Below are 15,941 nucleotides of genomic sequence, written 5' to 3' on the forward strand. Positions count from 1 at the left end.
AGAGATTGATGTCTTTAAAGCAATACACGACAGTGGCAAGAAAGCCTTGAATTCTGAGTCTTTTCTCCCCAGACAGTGGATATAAAAATAGATAATTTCGTAAAATAGGCAAAAGGAATAACATAGGAGAATATTTTTGTTGTATCAACTGATCGGCCACATCTGTATACTGTTTAAGTCGTTAAATGTCTGCTATCTTGCTTATGAATCCGAGGTATAACGGAAACGCGTAATTGCCTAAATTTACCAGCAGATGTCAGTAGTATTACATCGGGGATCTCCACTGTGAACGTCCCACTGTGTTAAAGTCCGGTTTTAAAACTGGTGGGTAGATAGGTAGGGGAAAGTGCCACACACATTTCTTGAAAACCAGGATGCTTTTCACAAATCACCAACGAAGAGACAGATAGATATAGATAGATAGATAGATAGATAGATAGATAGATAGATAGATAGAGAAAAGAGGTGCAATGTTGCGTGAAATTCTCTGGTTGCTGGCAATTATGTGTTTGGGTATACGCAGGCATGGGAGGCAGGACAGCACTGAATGTGTAAGTGAGTCATGGATGCACCACACACTCCACGTAAGATGGGTTTCCACGCAACTTTTTAATGCACATTTTGTCCATTCGAAAAAGAGATTCTGACTGGAAAAAACTTGGAATTCGCAGAAAATCTTCTAATGCAAAAATAAATTCGATTCGCTATAGGGGGTGAATTAACTCGCTTTTCGCATAGGGGTAGCCTATAATGCGGTTGATGGAAACGGGTTCATTCGCATAAATTAGCAATTGTTGCCATTTTATCAGGCGTTTCCAAAAAAGTTGCCCTGACAACCTTACGTTTTGATCCCACGGATGTTCACAACTCCTCCCTTGATTAACTGATAAGGAGAGCGCCCAGTTTAATTAGCATAACATATCAGATTTTGTTAAGCAGAATTTTCATAAATGCGCATAAAAGGTGCAAGTTAGATGGAAACCCAGCAACGGACAGATGGCTTTCACGTGACAGATGGCTTCAATTAAGTGAGCACTTTTATAGATATAAAGAGGGCAGGAGTCATGATTAAACAAACCGGTGTTATCAGATTAACAAACGAAAACAATCTGTCCCTTGCTCCTGGCCTTACCAAAAACCATCACTGTTGAAATGTCACCTACCTGTGTCACTGAAGGTAGTTATTCTGTTTGATTTTGAACGATAAACTAATTCATCTAGTTCTAAAAACAGAGTTTGATAAGTTCATATGTTTTCCTCTCTGAATTTAAATCATTTCCAAAGCCTCTAACAAACTAGAGGACGCTGAGAAACAAGGTATACCACTATACGGGAAGGCGGCCCTAATTACTAAATACCTCAAATTATACCCTTTAGGCTCATTCAAACAGCATTAATGCAATGGGCTAAAGATAACAGTGACTAAAATATCTGTTTGGCAAATGTCTTCCACGTATTTTTACCCCGTAATTATCTAATAGCTCTAAGTGGTATGAGCGTTTGGGGGAACCTATATGCAGATGAATTACAGTACACAAGCCACAAACCTTTGCTTGCCATTAAAACATGACGTAAATGAGGGATGGGGTTTTTTCTTGTCTGGAGAGGGTGAGTAATTTTCAATCCACCATATTAATGGGCCATGATAAATGTCTTGCGACAGTTAGAGGTTGTTTTAGTGTTTTGTTTTCTTTCTCTGAATAAACTAGGCCTGTGTGATTATGAAAATGGTGTTCAAGCAAATAAAATGTGAAACAGAATATTTGTGGAAAAATACACGTTCTACCTAGGTAAATTAACCTGACAAGAGGTAGCCTATGCGCCTGAAAATAAAAATAAAAAAAACATTGCGTTTGTGCAGGCATTATGACCACTAGATGGCACTCTGCAAAAGCCTTACAGGGAGAAGTATTCTCACTGCTTTGGTCACTGCGTCGAGACTTATTTATACATTTGAAGATGTTACCCCGGTGAATGTGCATGCCAAATATGCAGGGAATCTATACAAAAATGACGAGGTATAATCAAAGCACTAGGGTAGAATGAGCTCATCTTCTCCGACCCTCACATCAGCTGAAGATATATTAGCGGTGAACAAATTTAGATGTTTCATCTCCTCATATATAACCGTTGAGCTATATTTGACTAGATCTCATTTTCCAAGTCATGGAATAAACCATTAAACTTGATAGTTGGAAAGTGTCATCTCTTTCTGTCTCGCTCTCTCAACGATTAACCTATTGTGCAAGATTAACTGCATATGACGTGTTTAAAACGTAAATATACCTTTAGTGTTAACAACGAGCCCAGTTTATTTGGCTTACACATGTCCTGCAGACTTGGGCCGCCTCGAAGCGCTCAAGTGAGTTTAGCACTGGGACTTGTCTCTTTAAGAAAGAGGTGGGCTGCCTAGAGATGACGCAGGCATATTAATGAAGAGGATGCTTCAAAACTCCAGGCCGTCGGCAGCGTGTGTGGTAACCAGTCTACAGTTACCACAGTTAAACCAGGGGAACTATCGGAAACACTGCAGAATCAGTAGAGAAAACAGACCTTTTTCTGTCTTTGAGCCCGTAAGTGCAGTGTCACGCCAGGCATTGTGTTTGATTCCTAAAGCTTAAAGAAAAAACAAGGGATTTTAGTTTAGAAACGGAATCTTTAAAAAAAAAAAAAAAAAAACATACCTTCGAGGAAAGGACATTTTACCTGGAAAAAGGGGATATCAGGAAGCATTCAAAAACACAAGTCGTATTTTGAAATTTCATTGACAACAATTTTGTTGAGACACACCATGTCATGTCTACTGTCACTCTGTGTTTCACTTTGGCTGGTTGCGCTGGCTGCCAGGACAAGTGCATCATCAGATGGAGACATCAACGTGTTGGTGCTGCTGCCTGAGAACAACTCTTATGCCTTCTCCATCTCAAGAGTTAAACCTGCCATAGAGCACGCAAAGCAGGGCATGAAGGTCAGAGGAGGGCAGTTTTCCCAACTCAATTTCAATATTAAGTATGCGAATTCAGCGTGCGGTAACCAAGCGCTCTTCTCGTTAGTAGACGAGCCGTGCGAAACGAAGCCGGACCTGATCTTGGGTCCCGTGTGTGAGTATGCGGCCGCGGTGGTGGCTAGGGTGGCATCGCACTGGAACATCCCGGTAGTCTCAGCAGGTGCCCTGGCCGTCGGCTTCGACCAAAAAAAGCCAGAGTACACGCATCTGACCCGAGTAGCCCCAAGTTACACGAAGATGGCCTCTATGTTTGCCTCTATGTTTGTTCATTTCAACTGGAAGAACGCGATGATAATCTTTGAAGATGACAAAGAGGATAGGAACTGTTACTTTACCACGGAGGGGGTCTACAGCATGCTTTTGGGGGAGGACTACAACATTGCACATTACGTCATAAACCCAAAGGAGGAGAGAGTGGATGCTGATGAAATCATCAAAGCCGTGCACAGCGAAGGTACAGTCGCATCTCATCACTGAATGTAACAGAGTACACAAGTTCTTCATGTCTTGTCATATTTGTGTGATTAGCAAAGTTCTGGCCAAACCTGGGCCGACTCTTTGTAGGGTCCTCTTCACCAGGGCCCTTATATTTGCAAGTCCTTAAGAATCTTCCTAATCATTAAGCCCATAGGATCAATTTAACTAAATGAGTGTAAGTCTCCCACCCCTGCCCCCAGTCAAATGAGCAACAGACCAACTGAGTCACTAGGAAGTGAACTAGGGGAAAAAATTATTAGAATTTTGACAGACACATCGCATTAAACATATTTTGGGGAGGCGCTCAGAATTCCACTGCCAAGTATGGTGAGCTCAGGGCATTCGCATAAACCTCAAGGCATTGTCACGCTGGTGCGTCTCATGAGCTGTATTCCACTGTCATGTGTCATCTATCCTGTGGTCTCTCGGCTGCCAAAGAGGATACGCAGCTCATCCACGGCAGCCTAGTGCTGGGCTACCAGTGTTGGTCTTGGAAGGGCTCAGGTGATGAGAGATTTGCCTGCTGTCCGAATGGAACACAGTCCCAATTTCCAGGAGCATCATGCCCATTCCTAGTCTTGTCAGAGAATGTAGTGAAACTTCCCTGTCTGTTAATCTAGTGTTTTTGATCAGATGCACACACACACGCGCGCGCACACACACACACAGAGAGAAAAGTAATGGGCTCCCTTGAATAAGACATCAGGTGATAACTAATGGGTTTTTACTGCTGGCATGCATGAGTGTGAAAACAAATTTCTGGGTTAAAGTTAGGGCACAAACAAAAGCATTTTTACAAGTGAGGCCTAACGCAGTGTGCCTTACAGACGTCAGCACAGCCTCATGTTCCACCTGAAGAGCAGGGTGAAAAATCATCAGTTAGCAAGCAGGGGGGACGCTGCTGAACAAACGATGTATCTCTCAATGAATGTGTATGTCTTTTCTCAGTTGTTTGTTTTTTTCTCAGGAAATTCATTGAGCCCTACTTGTGAAGAGTGAATGGGGTGTGACACTCTGGTGGAGGTCTCCATTGCAGTGCATACTTTGCTGTCTGAATCTGGGGCAATTGAGGTTAAACAAATGCAGCTGCATTCTCAAGACTGTGTGACGTCATGCTCCAAAACATGAGGTTCAACCCGAGGGCCAACCGAGGGCCACGCGTCTTTTAACCGTGATTGACAGGGGGAGTCCACACATGCCCTCGTATCTCTGGCAGAAGACACAAAGAGTGAGGAAAGTTTGATGATACCTGCCCCCGAGAGCTGCGAGGCCGTTAAAAGCTGTGCCGCGGCGGTGAGCAGTTCATGCACGGTTCAGTCACCAGATTTGATTGGAACATTTTTTTCTCGTGACCTCAGGCAGGGAAAATGCTCATCATCCTCAGGGACTGAGGCACTTGCACTCTCTCCTGCTTGGAGGGTGATTGGCCTGTTGGCTTCGGTCCTGTGACAATAATAGTTACTGTGTCTATTTGCATATATTATAGACATAGCTGGCGTATACATTTGCATACATTATTATTGGTTAATGGTGCAGGTAGTACCGTAAGCCAGGTTGTTGGGCTTGAGCATTAGTATTCCAGACATGTCGGGTACTCCATGGTTGTGCCTGTAGAGTTTTGGGTGGTGCAAGTTTGGCGCAATGGGGGTGGGGGTTGGGAAACTACTGTAGAGATGCACACCTGGAGAAACATATGAGTTTTTTTTTTTTTTTTTTAAGCATCAATTTAAGATTACGTTTTTCAATCTCATCCGTATGTTCACTAAGTTATGCACAAAAATAACCAAAACTATGTTTGGTTCTGATATGATCCAATACTGGCCCCCTCCCTATACACAAACACGAATTGCATATTCACTTGTATACATTTAGAAGTTGTAGTATTTCTTTACTTGAAGAGTCATAGTTGGATGAAACGAGCGTTCAGACCAAATCAATGAATGAATGTGTAACATGATTTGATTTTATGTGTCTTTTCAACAGAAAAGGTTGATTTTGACGTGCAAAATCCCAATTAATAGCATTTATCACAATCTTGTCTGACTTTTATGTCTCCGGGAGTGAGCTCCAGTCCTGCATTGACAAGTAGTCCTTTCTAGCTCTGCAGCCTTTCTTGTTAAGGATCCTCAGGAGCCAGGTGGAGGCCTGGGGGATCTCTTCCAGCAGAGGTGACGGCTGCCTGGATTCATGAGCTGCAGTGTCTGTGTTATTATCTGAGTCTGTGTGTGTTTTATGAAGTCTTCAACGCCTTACACAGGCCGTGGCAGGGCACCGAAGGCGGTGATGAATGGGTTGTGGAATAGGAGTGTGAGTGAGTGTGAACGACCTGGTCAAGCATGCACAAAGGTGCAGGTCGAACACCTTTGGTGTATGTGTGCGTGGCCATTAGCATTGTGTTTATTTCTGTAGCATGTTCTTAACTCCCACAGTAGCAGTCGCATATCTCTGGGCTTTCAATACCGGCAAAGCTGCATGAGAATTTCTTTTACACGTTTTGGAAAATATATTTTTAGGATTTAAACAAACAGGAACAGAGATGGGCCTTGATGAGCTGCTATTGAAATAGACAGGGAATTAGATAACTTTGTGGAAGAGTTTGAGAAGAGGTAGAGATATGCGCCATGGAAGAACTCCCCTTTCTGACACATGAATGACAAATCTGTCTCCCAGTCTCCCATGACTGACTTTTGTAAATATTTGTTTAAGCCCTGAATATGAGAGGCAACTCACAGATTTTTGTAAATGTCAGTGACCTTAGAGTATGTGGAAAGGATTTAAAGGTGTAGTCCGTGATTTTAATGCCATGCACTTTTTCAGTGAATTGCTCCTCATCGTCCTCTAGCTGTCCGTTCGGTGTTTGCACAAAAAAAAACCTTCGGTGTTCGTACACAGCCCTGGCTCTGTAAATGAGAAACGAACATAGTGGCTCGGCAAAAAACAATCCCAGCCAATCAACAGCTTCAGGAGCCTGGAAGAAAGGGTTGTAATTTGATTGGCTGTTGAGCTCAAATAACAATCTTTCACAAAACTGAATCAGGGACTGCATCTTTAAAACAGGGAAACCCACAGAGGACTCCTGTATATCCCCAAAAAAAGGACGGCAAGGGTTAGTGGGAGCTTGCACATGTGTGTCATTCAAACAAGGTACAGCTTTATAAATGAAATTAAAAGTATGAAAAGTTGTATTAACTGAGTAATTACAATTCAATAATTCAAAATTGTAATAACTGCAATTTCTAGAGTAGTTATTGATACATTTAACTGAGAAGAATAGACACTAGACTTTGGTAAAAGATTGAAAAGCATATGTATATATACGTTTGTAATATTTAATGCATAGGTTAAGTTTGTACAGTAGTGTTATTTGCACACTGAAAGCACACTCACTGCATTTTCTTTCATAATGACCCCCAAGGCATATAAAATGCATGGCAACCAATACTGAAGTCCGTCGTGTCCCCCAACACACACACACACACACACACACACACACACACACATACACATATGCATACCATAGTTCATCTGTAACTAGCGTCAGTGGGAAAATCCAGATTTTTGAAATATTGCTGGCTAGAGCTTTACCCCGCGGAGTCGCTGGAGACCTGACACAGGGCCGGCAGTGTGCTTAGAGCTGTATAATTAAAGGGTGGCACAGTGCCGCAGTACTGAGCTCAGGTTTGTCCCAGTCAGGTGAGGGTATTTCAGGAGGCTCGCTACAGTGACAGAGTTGTGGGGAATGTTCCAGGCCCTCCTGAATCTTCCTATTTATGGGACCCCGCACTATTTCAAAACTCCTGTTTGTTTGCTTGTTTGTCTGTTTATGTATTTTTAACCCGTGCTCCATGGGAAAATATTTCACACTCAGACTGTCATTAGTCTGAGGTGTGTGTTTAAGTGTGTTTGTGTAAATGTGTGTGTGTGTGTGTGTGTGTGTGTGTGTGTGTGTGTGTGTGTGTGTGTGTGTGTGTGTGAAAGGTGGGTATTTTACCTAAATCTGCTGTACACTTACATAATTGGGGCAGCCTACATTTCAGTCTCTGAATGTCTTCATACACCCACTGGCCCATATAGACCTTCCATCTGTGTGACCCGTAGTCATTTAGAAACATATTTACTCAGCCATCCCTTCCGTGCATCCTCCCAATCAGAACCAGAAGGGCCACACGTAAGGATCAAAATCCCTATAAAGGAAGACTCGAAGCACAAACGAGCCTAATGTGCTTATGCAATCACTGCCGTAGAAGGGTTAAGAGCATAGCCAGCTTTTATGTCGGCCCATCCACAGTGTATTGTAAACATAATCAGCAAAGGACATATGGACCATTTATTTTGATAAATGAGACTATAAAAAAAGGAAATGTTTACAAGCAAAGCTGCAAACTAAAATTTGGGTTGAAAGAAGTGTGGTGATATCATCAAGCAGTGTACCATAAACGTCTGTGCATGATGCACGGAAGATTAGGCCAGATATGATCAGATAAACAGATGAACATGAACAGATTTTCCATGTGATACTGAGTAAGTTTGGCTTATGTCATTTCTTTCATTAACTTTAATAGCTGGATGTGAAGTGACCGTTTCTTTTCTCTCTCCCCTCTCCCAGTTATCGTGATGTGTGCAAGTACGGATATTGTACGTGAAATCATGTTGGCAGCCCACCGACGGAGACTGACCAATGGCAGTTACATGTTCTTCAACATCGACCTCTTCAATTCAACCGCATATGGTAGCAGCACTATTTCTACAGACTAACAAGTGTCAATTCAACAATTCAACCATTTGTAATCAGGCAAAACACTTCCAGTTTTATATCTTAAAGTGTGAGGGTTTATATATATCTTAGATAGATCCATCAACAACTGCTTCAGTATTCACCTTAAGTACTAACATAAGATGATATGTGATCACATCATTTGATGATTATTTTGCATGTTGTTGTAAGACCACAGTAGCTTAGTGTCTCTTCAGCTGATACCTTGTAAAAAATCAAGCCTATGTCTTACAGGAGACGGCTCGTGGAAAAGAGGGGACAAATATGACAGTGATGCCCGAGCGGCCTACAGTGTCCTGAACACAGTGACTTTGCTGAGGACTGTCAAGCCAGAGTTCGAGAACTTCACCATAGAGCTGAAGAAGTCAGTCCAAAAGACAGCGGTTCCCGACTGTAAAGACTGCGATAATGTACGTAATAATTCTTCATATCTTCATCATCATCATTAGTATTTGATGTTATTCTACTTTCCATAACTCATGATCTCAGAGCCTGTAAGATACCGCAGCTTGTGTCTGGTCAATGTGTTCATACATATTATGGAGTAGAAGGTAAGGTTCAGGTATGAAATAATTGGGAATAGGGTTTCAGTAATCACCTTTGGTAAGCCAGCAGCTGTTATGTAGTCTTAATAACTACCACCAAATGCTCTTTGTAAACACAGTGTACTGAATTCCATTTAAAAAGATCCTCAAACCCTGTGAATGTATATAGTGTCCCTGTCTTTTAAACGTGGAGTCAGTTATGAGAACATGTTAAGAGCGGCTCATCGGTGAGAGTTTTCAGTGGGAACCGTTTGACTCAATGATTTGACTAGTCGATTTGACTCAGACACGGCCTAATTTAGCCCTAGAGCCCGAGACCAGCAGCCGTTGTGCATCGCACCTTTGAATGTAGCGACCTGGGATTCTGCTCGGCCTCGGAGCGTTGGATCGGGCGGGGGGCGGGGGAGCGTTCGAGGAGCCATTGGATGTCGGGCGAGTCTTTTTGTTCCCCGCGTGTCAGCAGGCACTGAAAAGCCATCAAGGCTCTTTCAAAGGCAGACCGCGGGAGCTGTCATGTCGGAACAAACAGCCGTTGATGGATGGACCAGTCCGAGGTTAATAGGCCCAGCGGGGGCCTGCCACTTTTCCGGCTGGCGTGCTGCCGCCATCGGCCTGCGCCACAAAAGCCGCGAGGTAGCTCTCGACTGGAGGCCCGGCTTGTATGGGGAGGTGTCACTAATGAACCAACGCTCACAGAGAACCGATGGCGACGGAAAACAAAGAGCATTCTGATTCCAAAATATGAATGTCTGGCTTTCAGCGTGGACCAGCACAATTCTTTTATTGTGTAGACCAGCTTTTTTATGAGGGAGAAAAACATCAACATAACGCACTGAGCTCTTGTTTGATTTTGTCAGGTCACAAATACTCCAAGCTCCATGCTTGACATGTCCAATTTGGCCCGGGTTGCCTTGTTGATGCATACTAAATTAATGACTATTTGGGATGAAGAATGACCGCCTTATTCGCAAAAGAAGGTGATACATTTTTTTTCCATCGGACTGACTGCGAGGAATGCTCTTATGGGCATCAGAGCCTCGCACAGTCCCTGCCAGAGAATGCAGGGCCACCAATTTGCGGTCGACTCGTCGCATATGCAAATCCGCCCAGAAACATGACAGCTCCTAAACATCACAAAAAGGCCTTGTTGTCTACATGCCCACGACTCGCATAACTGACTGATACTCTGAGTCAAAGGATATTTTTATCACCCCTTTGTTCAGGAGCAGGCTGGTCTGAATCCTTTGCATCCAGCTCTATCATGGGCATGCTTTTAGTCGATTTTAGTTTAAAGTATTAATTTATACCGGGCTTTTTAGACAGAGCTGGCCAGAAGAAACAGACCTATTCTGTTGAAACTTTCATATTTGCTTTTTTCCAATCCTGAAGGTAATGACATTAATGAAAAATATTTGTTAATAACTCTGGCCTGGGACATGTAATTATACATACAATAGATGATTGGATGAGTATATTGATTTGATATTCCAATCAGTTTGAATTTGTTGAAGTGAATCATAGAACCAAACACTGACTGTGATCAGAATCTGAGGCAACACAAAACAATCGATAATGTATTTGAAAGACTTTGGAATAAAGACTTTCTGAACAGAAATTGTCGTTTATCTCTGATCTCTGTCCAAAACCTCAACAAAAAGGCACGTCAGTAGCGCAGGGTTTTGATATGGCTATGGTTATGGCTATGTCACCCATCTTCTCTTGGATGCACAACAAAACCTGCATTTACTTCACTTGTTCCTCAAGCTCAGGCCTACCACTCGCTCATAACTCAAGCAGGGCTTTTTCAATCCTCATCCACCCATTTAAAAGAGAAAACAAAACAACAAATGACTAGCAACCTCTGGAGTCAGATGGACCCTAACTATTAGAAGGAGTATTTCAGCATCCAAAATATTTATATGCAATGACAACCAGCAGGTGGGTGTGTTGGATTACGGCATTGTCATCAGATATTTGTAATGCATTTTAAATGGCAGCAGAAACTGCAGCAGTCACTTCAAGCATGACATGGCCGAGTTTTATAAGGTATCATGTAGAGCATTACCCAAGGCAAAACAAAGGTTTCAGCCACGCAACTGAGTTGCTCAGTGATGACTTTTGTTTTCATGTTGCTCCAAAATGAAAAAAAAAAAAAAAGTCAAAACAAATGATCTCATGGTCGTGCAGGGAGTGAAAGTTGTGCAAGGGGTATAGGAATCAACAGCCTCGTACACACACGTCCCAGAATTCCTCAGTGTACGCTTGGGTGCCCTGCTGTTTGTGTGTGTGTGTGTGTGTGTGTGAGTTACTCTTCGGTGAAGACATTTACTTTGATTTCTGCTGCTCAAGCAATATCCCTCTCATACTTTGTGCGTCATCAAAGCCAGTCAAGTAGTGGCTCGACAATGGCCTCCAGGTTGACTTAAGCTCCAGTAATTACCCTTATTAACACAAGACTCGTCATTTCAGACAGGCTCGGCCTTGGAATCAATTTAATGAGAGTATTTGCTCTCTCCTTGTATGCGTAGATCCCACCTTTTAAAGGTAGTATTAGTTAAATCCATAAAAATGTAAGGTTAATTTTTTTGGCCAGTTTGACATGGTATTCTATGTAAAAAAAAAAAGAAAAAAGATATTGGGTGGTATTATAGTTGAGATTGAAGTTAATAAAAGTTCATGTTGAAGTTGGTTTTTGAAAAAAAATCAGTCAGGAAGAATTTAAACAAAGGAATTTTATGTCTTCCTATTTGCCTGATATTGTACTGTGGAATTAGGAAATGGTGAGCAAGGAAATGGGATGACGCCTTAAAAGCCTCTGATGTCAAAGTTCAATTTTCATGCAAAGCTCCATCAGTGGTCACTTTTACCCTACTGGAATGCCTGATCGAACTCTTTTTTAAGTCACAAATGTAAAGCAAAAAAAGGAAATGATGTTCCACTCTGGAGAGCCATGCTGCATATTCAGCCTCCAAGATTGCAGATAAGTACAAGGGCACCCATGCCTTGCCTTCTCTTGTGTGGAGAGATGACACCACTCCAAGTAGTGCTGGAAACTGCATACAAGCAAGTAGAGAGGAGCCCATAGGATCTGTACTTCCCACAGATAGTCTTGCAGAGTCCGTGACAGTTGTACTTAGACTAGACAACAATTGCAGCAATGTGCACCATGTCATTAGGAAATGTCCGTTCCAGTCCATTTACTTTAAGGTGATGGGCAAAAAGGACACGGTCACAGCTCTCACAAAGCTTCCACGTGAGCCCCACCAGATAACTATCTCTGGCTGGTCGCCTCCAGAATTCAAGATTCATTGGCCATGGTGTGCAGCCAGCTATGAATGCCCATTGAATTCTTTAACTGGCCCACCTTTTCCCCAAAGACTGGGCCCTCCCCCCACCCTTTCTAAATATCCTGTTTACTATCTGTCTTCCACCTTCAACCAGATAAGGGACTGAATGTGAGACCTGAGCTGAGACCACTTAAGTTGATTCAGTGTTGTATATGTAATTTTTTACACACCACTCAACTTAACTTGAAATATTAATATATAATACTTACAAAAAGCCTCCGACCTCAGCCCCTACTAAGGTTGTAACTAGGAGGACGGCAAAACTGAGGTAACCAGGGTGCGTAAAATTCTCTGTTCTCATCCGAGGTCTCGTTCCAGAGCTTACATCACCCTCTAATTCCACATCCCTTTGTCATGACACATGGAGGGAGGCACCCTGTGTGGTCCTCACGGCTGGGTTCTCCTGTCTGACACTTCAGCTACCAGCGTTCGAGCTGTTTCAACATGACGCATCTCCTCTCATGATGTACACCTCCCCCGTTTCGGCCAAGAGGATTCCCAGCTCTTGAGCCGTAATGAGAATAAAAGTAATTTCCTTTCCACGTTGGCAAGCTTTGTGTCTTCCACGAATAGAGAAAGAGAGAGGGGTGGGGGGGGGCTTTTTGCAACCTTGACTGCATCCATTCTTCTGCGGACGTTTTAATGTCCCCAAGAATTCATTGGAGTCAACAGACCATCCAGTAACGGTTCAGTCAGGCTCTCACACAGCTCTCACATGTGATATCATGCTTGCAGGTTATCATGTCACACCTATTGTCAGCAGCGACAGAATCTATCACACAGTGTATTGCTGAGGGTACAGTTTATAGCCTACCTGTACCTTTCTTATTGCGTCCTTGAAATGACCCAGACATAGATTGTAGTTACCGCTTGTAAACCTTACACAGTCTGCTCCAGTTGACCAAAAATGTCCACTGGTGTTGGTATTGGCCCTGTTGATCTTTGGGGTTACATTTTTCCATTATAAAAATGCACTACATAGTTGGAAGGAGGAATGTTCACTCCGGTAGACGGTGTTGCCAAATTGCAAACGGCCTCTCTGTAAGAAAACACCACTGGGCTTGTATTATTATTGCAGAACCCGGTGATTTCTGTGCAGTTCATACCACCAAAAAAATGTATATAAACAGTCATATTACTGTATCAGTTTTTCCTGCTGTTCCATTCCTAATAGGCAGTAGAAGGTATCTGTAAATATACAGAGATCTCTCCCGTCCAGTTATTGAATCCCCTATGAAGCAATCCCACAAAGCGCTGGGTTTTACAGTTATTTTGCTTGGGCGGTGCATGGCGGACACTCTAAGACAGGAATGGTCCATTAATCCCTATCATAACATTTGCATCTATTAGTGTTAGCTCTTCTGTATCCAGGCACGTACGTTTTCTTTTTTTTTGTTTGTTTCTCCTGTTGACTCTTGTTTGTAGCTGTGCTGCCCTTCCAAGAGGGAGCATTTGAAGAAACCCCACTTGCCACATGCAAAAGCCTGTACAGTTAATTAATGTTAAGGTTAAAGTTCATGTACACAGTTAAATCATATGATACAAATGCACAGGAATGCAACTGGCATGAGGTAATGTCAGTCAGTGGCTGTAATTTGCCCTTTGACCCCTGTACAGGTCAATATGTTCATGGAGGGCTTCCATGATGCTCTGCTGCTCTATGCTATTGCACTGCACGAGGCCAAGAAGAGTGGCTACAGCAAGAAAGATGGTGATCAGATAACACATTACATGTGGAACAGAACATTCGAAGGTAAGGACTTTTAACAAGATCTTGAACCAATATATAGCCATTGACTTGAATAATGACATAATAATATAATTAACAAGGAAGAGCTTATCTGTGGCTGCTGGTAAGTAGGCTTAGGACTCTTAATTGGACGTGGACACTGTCTCTATATAAGGATTGAGAGGTCTCAGGAGCAGAGCTGTCTGATCTGGGCCTTTTGTCCCAGCTCTCTTCACGTGTGACGTCAGGACACTCAAGCTTTTGTTGCCCACTCTTTCAGTCTGTCAAGACCAGGATTTTTCAGTTATGTGACTGTGAGACACTGTTAAAAGATGTTGTGAATGTTAGACTCTAAAAGATGTTGTGTATTCACTTTATCCACATATGAACATAACCAACACAATTCTCCAGGCACAATTCAGTAGTTGGTTCTGAATATTTCAGTTTTCTGTCAGTTATTGAGGTATCACAAACTTCAAAAGTCATTTTTTTAAAGACCTCTATGCTCTCAGATATCATTTAGACATATTCAGGTTGCTGTTCAAGCGCTGTTCATTTTCCTCGCACACACTCATAATGTGCCTTTCCCCCCGTTTGTCTATGTGAAGATGATACATTCACTCAAGCCCATTCACACACAAAACACTGTACTTATTGGCAAAGGAGTTTGGAAAATCCTTATTGGGCAGGACAGTAAAGAACCAAACCCTTTGTCTTTGGAAGGAATCTGATTTCCTAGGGACTTTTTTTGCGACAGGCTGAGGACCTCGCCACTGCTGTGCAGCACACGCTATGAGTCTGGCCTCCGCTCCCTACACGTCTAATCATATTTGTGTCTACTGAAGAAGTGGATCGTTTTACACTCGGTCAAAGTCAGCTGGAATATGATCTAAAGCTAGGGGCTGACAAATTTGGCCCTGGGTTTAGCATCTCTGAGGTTCCTCTGGAGAACATCTGGCCCATTCATCTCATTACTTGGACCGATATTGTCGGCGCGCTCCAGACCTGGAATTCTTTAGGCCCTTTTTAATAACTGTGAGAGTAAACTGAGAACACCTGTCACTATCACAATTAATTACCCATGGCTTCAGGACGAGTCGTATTTCACTCAGCCGCTTAATGTTCTGGGTGGTGATATGTCCTTTGTGTATTGCCGTTTAAATCCATATTCAATCACAATGAAGCAACATTTGAAAATGCTTATTTCCTGACTGTATTTTCACCCCTAGCTTGTTTCCTTTTGCTGTCAAACGTGAGATATAAAGCCTTTTATCTTCAAACAAGTTCTAACAAGCCTCCTTTCGCCCCTAATCATTTAGAGTAGTACACCCTTAGTGTATCATTTTTTAACTTCATTCATTAAACTTCTGTTACAAAATGGATGTTCTCTGCATACGCCTGCTGGAAAGGCTTGCTGGCCATACTGCCAGAACTAAACGTGAAATAACAATGTTTTGTTCTGCCGGAATAGTCAGGAACAGGGTCATGTTTTCTCGTTAAAAGAAATAATATTTTAAAAATGTCAAGAATTCGGGAACACAGACGGAGGGATGAAATTACAATTTCTGGACACGAAGCCAACACAAACGGCGGGCGGCGGATGAGATTTCCTGTTGTATTGGCTATCCGGAATTTGTCGACTCTTGTTCGTGTTTTTCTTGGAATGTCCAGGTCTTGTAGCTAATTAATTTTCTCTCCCTGCGCATTCCTTTGCACAGGCATTGCTGGCCAGGTGTCCATAGATGACAATGGTGACAGAGAAGGAGACTTCTCAGTCATGTCTATGACAGATCATGAAGCTGGAACCCATGAGGTAAGAAACATACATTCCTCTCCCTTCAAAGTGACCACCACATTTTATTTTCAACACTTGACCTTACAAATGTATGCATGTCTTTTCTTGAAATATTGATCAACTACCTCTGTTTTGCTGATGATTAAGTTTTTCTCAGGAAGGTGAAGATGGACATCCTTGACTCTGTTTCTGCTTGTCCCTCACACAGATCGTCCTAAACTACTTTGGGGTCAACGAAAGCTTCCAGAAGATGCCAGGCTTCAACAG

The 15,941-nt window shown here is 42.6% G+C and overlaps 1 protein-coding gene across 1 annotated transcript; it reads left to right on the forward strand.

Moving 5' to 3' along the window:
* Nucleotides 1–1,612: 1,612 nt before the first annotated feature.
* On the forward strand, nucleotides 1,613–15,936 carry npr3 (natriuretic peptide receptor 3; the record flags this gene model as incomplete). The annotated part of the gene is made up of 6 exons (XM_042706469.1): nucleotides 1,613–3,461; nucleotides 8,091–8,213; nucleotides 8,493–8,668; nucleotides 13,768–13,903; nucleotides 15,598–15,692; nucleotides 15,883–15,936. Coding segments are annotated over exons 1-6 (1,254 nt in total), but the record flags the coding sequence as incomplete, so codon positions are not given.
* Nucleotides 15,937–15,941: the final 5 nt, after the last annotated feature.

This window comes from Clupea harengus, unplaced genomic scaffold, assembly GCF_900700415.2.
Source record: "Clupea harengus unplaced genomic scaffold, Ch_v2.0.2, whole genome shotgun sequence".
Lineage (NCBI taxonomy): Eukaryota > Metazoa > Chordata > Actinopteri > Clupeiformes > Clupeidae > Clupea > Clupea harengus.